General features: G+C 36.5%; 1 protein-coding gene across 1 annotated transcript in view; it reads left to right on the forward strand.

Annotated features, from left to right (window-relative positions):
* Window positions 1–839: 839 nt before the first annotated feature.
* TTLL1 (tubulin tyrosine ligase-like family, member 1) overlaps window positions 840–4,772 on the forward strand; it is a 14,967-nt gene continuing 11,034 nt past the window's right edge. Inside the window, exons 1-3 of the mRNA XM_010002982.1 lie at window positions 840–952; window positions 2,722–2,930; window positions 4,740–4,766. Of these exons, the coding sequence (XP_010001284.1) occupies window positions 840–952; window positions 2,722–2,930; window positions 4,740–4,766 (349 nt within the window). The remainder of the gene's footprint in view (window positions 953–2,721; window positions 2,931–4,739; window positions 4,767–4,772) is intronic.

Raw genomic sequence — 4,772 nt, forward strand, 5'->3', positions numbered from 1 at the left:
CTGGATAAAGCTCTGCGCTACCTCGGCTGATCTCATAGCTAATCCTGCATTGAGCGGGAGGCTGGACAAGAGACCCCCTGAGGTTCCTTTCAGCCGGAATGATCCTGTGATCCTAACAGAAAAGAACAAGTGAAAGTAGAAAGTGACACCTAGGCGTCATGAGTTGAAATGCAGCCTGACGACCTTGGGTTTGGGGAAATCCTGCTGTCAAGGTTTTAATTATGTCAGCTGATCCATATCCCCACAGGTAGAGCGGAAGGCACAATCATGGCTACATGAAATACAGAGAAGACAGCACAAAGTCGGTAACATGACTTTGGTTCTCTTCCTTGTGGTGTAGGAAATTGTGATTCTTGACAGAGCAGGTAAGGGATTTCTCTTGGAATTGTTTTCTTCTCCAGTCACTAAGTGAGACACATGAACACTCGTACTTCAAAATAAAGCAAAAAAGTGCATGCATGTACGATTTGGTTTGAAATAATTACATGTCCATTCTCTACTTTTGGTTATCCAGCAAGTGTATGATAGTGACTTCTGTCATTAGTGTATTTAAGGGAAGATATGAGTTGTATTTCCATTAATGAAGGTGGATTCGCTGGGGAGCAGGAAAGGTCCTTGTGCCTAATGTCCTTATTTGCAGTGGTCCAGTTGACAAGTGCAGGGTTTCAGTCTGAGCCTAAGATGTTATTTTCCTTGATTTTTGAATGAATTTACTTTTCTATTTTACTTATGTTAAAACATCACTTTGCTTTGACTTTCTTGGTTTGTATTCTCCCTTGTTTTCAACTTCACATCTTTAAACTTTTGTTTTACTTACAGGTTGAGTCTGCTGTAGAATAATGGCAGGAAAAGTAAAATGGGTAACTGACATAGAAAAATCTGTTCTAATAAACAACTTTGAAAAAAGAGGCTGGATTCAGGTGGCAGAAAATGAAGACTGGAATTTTTATTGGTATGTACATTAAAAATACCAATTGCTAAATTTGTGAAAGCGTTTTAATATGTTAATGCATTAATAATATAACAAGATGCATATTGAAAAATGAAAGATTAAGAAATTATCATTGATTTACTGCAGTGCTTCTAAGAGTGTAACATTGTTTCCCCGCTTCTGTAATTTCTTAGGCTGCTGCTGGTCTTCTGTTCAGATTTGCATTGGTAGATTCTTGTATCTGTACTGGCCTGCTAAAGCTGTTGGGATTCCTTAGGGCAGAAGGTCCCATCCGCGTGGAACCATTCCCATGCTACTGATGTCATGCAAAAGGTTTTGTCAGGGAGAGGGAAGTTAGTGATCTAGCAAGGTATTGGTCACTTGTGGGAATACCCATTGTGAAAAGCCCAGGGGAAAGGCTTTTTGTTTTGAAATATGATACCTAATTTTACTGCATTTTTTTGTACGCATTAAGCAGAATTTTTCTTTTAATGTTGGAGGGGATTTGTGGCCCAAGGGCAATCTTTGAATGTATCTTTTCCCAAAATTTTCTGACAATGCAGCATAAGCAAAATAATCCAAGAGTATGGAGTTCCAGCATATGATAAAATACTTTTTTACTAATGTAACAGAGGCTTGTCCTGTTACCAGAGGCCAAGCTCCCATAATAAAGGCCTTAAGAACTGTATTTAACTTCTCCTTCAAGATAATGATTTATATTTAGACTGGTTATTCAACATTTACATACTGAGAATGAATGTGAAATTAAATCAAGATAATGGTAAAATAGCTTCTTAGTTGGCATTTGTCTAATATAAGACCATGAAATGCCATCCTAGAATGCAGTAATCTATTAATTGGCAGAAGCAATACTCTTTAAGTAAACCAAACAATTTATATTGTCCCTTTCAAATACAACAGAATGGTGGTTTGTGCTGCCAAGTGTACCCTTTGTGAACCACTTATTTAAATGGGTAGGAATCTAGTAATCTGCTCATGCTTTTGGAATGCGGTTGGGGGAGAGTAGGGGAACAGGGCAGTCTTGGAAACTGTTGTGTGACTGTTTTGTTTTGGGTTTGATTTTTTTTTTGTTTGTTTGTTTTTGGGGTTTTTTTTGTTCTGTTCCTGAAATGATAACATAGCAAATTGATGGCATTCAGCAGATATTCTTAAATTTCCTATGTGAGACTTCTAATGCAGAAAATTCTTCATGTCTGTATCCCTGCACTTCTGTAAAAAATGAAGTGGATAATAACTGATTTGATGGCTTTGTCACTGCAGTCCTCTGATCCGGCCGTTATGGGTGTTTTTTGCAAGATCTCTGAATCACTGTCTTCAGTTCACATGAAGTGCTTTACAATCCAAATGGCAAGGCAGTCAGTAGGAAGTTGTTTTTGTGGCTTTTTATAAGAGGAAACCTGAGTTTCCAGAAAGTGAACTAAAAGATTTAGAAAGATGCTTCTGTAGCATTTGACGTCCACTGCTGTAATTTTTAGTCTCTGCTAGGGGTTAACCTGACAATCAACAAGCCAGGGCCAAGCTGTCATCTTCCCTTCCTCACTTCCTGCTCCAATTTAAGTGGAAGTACAGGGACAGATAAAATCTTCAAAAACATTGGTTTTGCTTATTGAAGTTCGGGATATATTGGATTCTCACTGCAGCAAAATATAATACCATGAAGAGAAATGAGAGTGAGAAGAGGTTAACTGAATGTAACAAAAAAATGTCAACCTTGTCCCCCTGAATTGTGTTAATGGGAGAGATAATTTGGTATCTGTTTTGACATTCAGGATGAGCGTACAAACAATCAGAAATGTTTTCAGTGTGGAAACTGGTTACCGCCTCTCTGATGACCAAATTGTCAATCATTTCCCAAACCACTATGAACTGACCAGAAAGGATTTGATGGTAAAGAATATCAAGCGCTACAGGAAAGAACTTGAAAAAGAAGGAAGTCCTCTTGCAGAAAAGGATGAAAATGGGAAATATATTTATTTGGGTATGTGATTTTCACCTTCAGCATTAATCTTTTTCCCTATGTAGTTTGTAACCTGGAATTGAGCTAGCTTTTCTGTGCATAAAGTACTGAACCTTTGAAGTATTAGAATATTACAGCAACTGTCTTAAAAGCTTCATGCCTGTCAGTTAAAGAAACTGGACTTTACCCTAAAATTGATTGCTGCACTCTGGAAACCTAACAGTCTTCCCTCTCTCTGTCTTCTCCTCCTTTTTTCTCCCCTCAAATCTGCCATTCGAGCATAAGGAGACACCAGAATAGGGGAAGTGAGAAAAACAGTAGTAGTGAATATTTCATATAAGATACTATATTTTCAGAGCTTTTCACAAACCTTGCTTTGAAAGACAATGGCTAATATTTTACAAATTGAGAGAAATAGAGGAGATGCCACTCATTCAGGAACTTGGTTGAAATTAGAGCCAAATTAGGAGTAAAATATTGAACATTTTTGTTTCCCTGTCATATTGCCACAGCGCTAAGGCCCAGTTCCCCCCCTTCTTAATGTTTAGCAGTATTCAAGGAGCAGTACAAATCCAGTTTGTGTGCATGGTTGTTATGTTTAGACTTCGTTTTGTAAGTAGTAAGGTTCTTAAAGACGACAACTTAAAAGTGCAGCATTAGCTGAAGAAACATTGAATGAAGTAATAAAGAAATAATTATTTTTAAATGTAAGTGTACAGAGATAGATTTGTAACTAGGCTTTTTATAGTTGGGGGGGTTTGGAGGAGGGATTGTTTGTTTTTTTGTTGGTTTTGTTTTTGTTTTTTAAAATTATTTTACAGAGGGAAAATTGTGGGATTAACATACTTTGCAGTAAGAGTAGTGGTGAAACCAAAGGGCTCTGGAACTTCATATGAGACAGAGTTAGAGTTTCTTTAATTCAAAAGTGAAAAAACATTATCTGAAAATCTTACACTGGAGCAAAAACTAAAATATTTTTTGCAGAAGGGCTCTGGGCAGAACTGAATGAACGAACTCTTCAGAGGAGAAATTTGGAGGAAGTTGGAGAAAAAGTAATGACTGCTAGAAAATAAAATTTAAAACAAAGAAAAACCCTAAAACCAAACCAGGAATAGATTAAGAACGAGGAGAGCAAAGGTGTTTTAAAGATCAGAAAGCATTGGAACGAAACAGAGATGGGGATACGTTGAGCTAATTTGCATCTTGAGAAAGTGAAATGAAAGCACTTTTCATCCATGTAAGAAAGAAGCAGCTCTGTATGGATGGAAGTGAAGATAATCTAATAGCAAAAGGCAAGAAATGCTTCTCTTCCGGTGTCAGTGAGCATGGAATACTGAGTGTGGGAGCAAATAAGAATGACTTCTGAGAGTTATGTGGAAATAAAAATTACCACATCCAAAGGGTAAGGAACATCAGCATTCACATTTTTGCATACGCAGAGGATGATAATGTGCTTAGCCAGATGGTAAAAGCTGAGATAGGAAACTGAGGAAGTTTGGTAAATTTACAAGTTGCTTAAATTTAAATATGTGACACTCTAATTTCATAGCATACAAACAGAAGAACAAATTTTGTTTATTTGAATTGAAATTTATTAATCTGAAGTTAGCAGTATGCAATATTTTGCAATTTTTTTCTTAAGTAATACAAAAAAACCCCTATAATTTAAATGAAATAAAAAGCAATATAATGTCTTAATGAAGGCAGAAAGTTTTCCAGACTGGAAAACTGAAAATGCAGACTATTTTTTTTTAATCTATATGTGTCAATAGCTTTATCAGATATAGTGTCCTTAATTGTGCACCTTTCTTTTTTTTGTCCATAACTCAGATTTTGTTCCTGTTACTTTCATGCTTCCTGCTG

Source organism: Chaetura pelagica, unplaced genomic scaffold, assembly GCF_000747805.2.
Source record: "Chaetura pelagica isolate M959 unplaced genomic scaffold, ChaPel_1.0 scaffold117, whole genome shotgun sequence".
NCBI classification, from domain to species: domain Eukaryota; kingdom Metazoa; phylum Chordata; class Aves; order Apodiformes; family Apodidae; genus Chaetura; species Chaetura pelagica.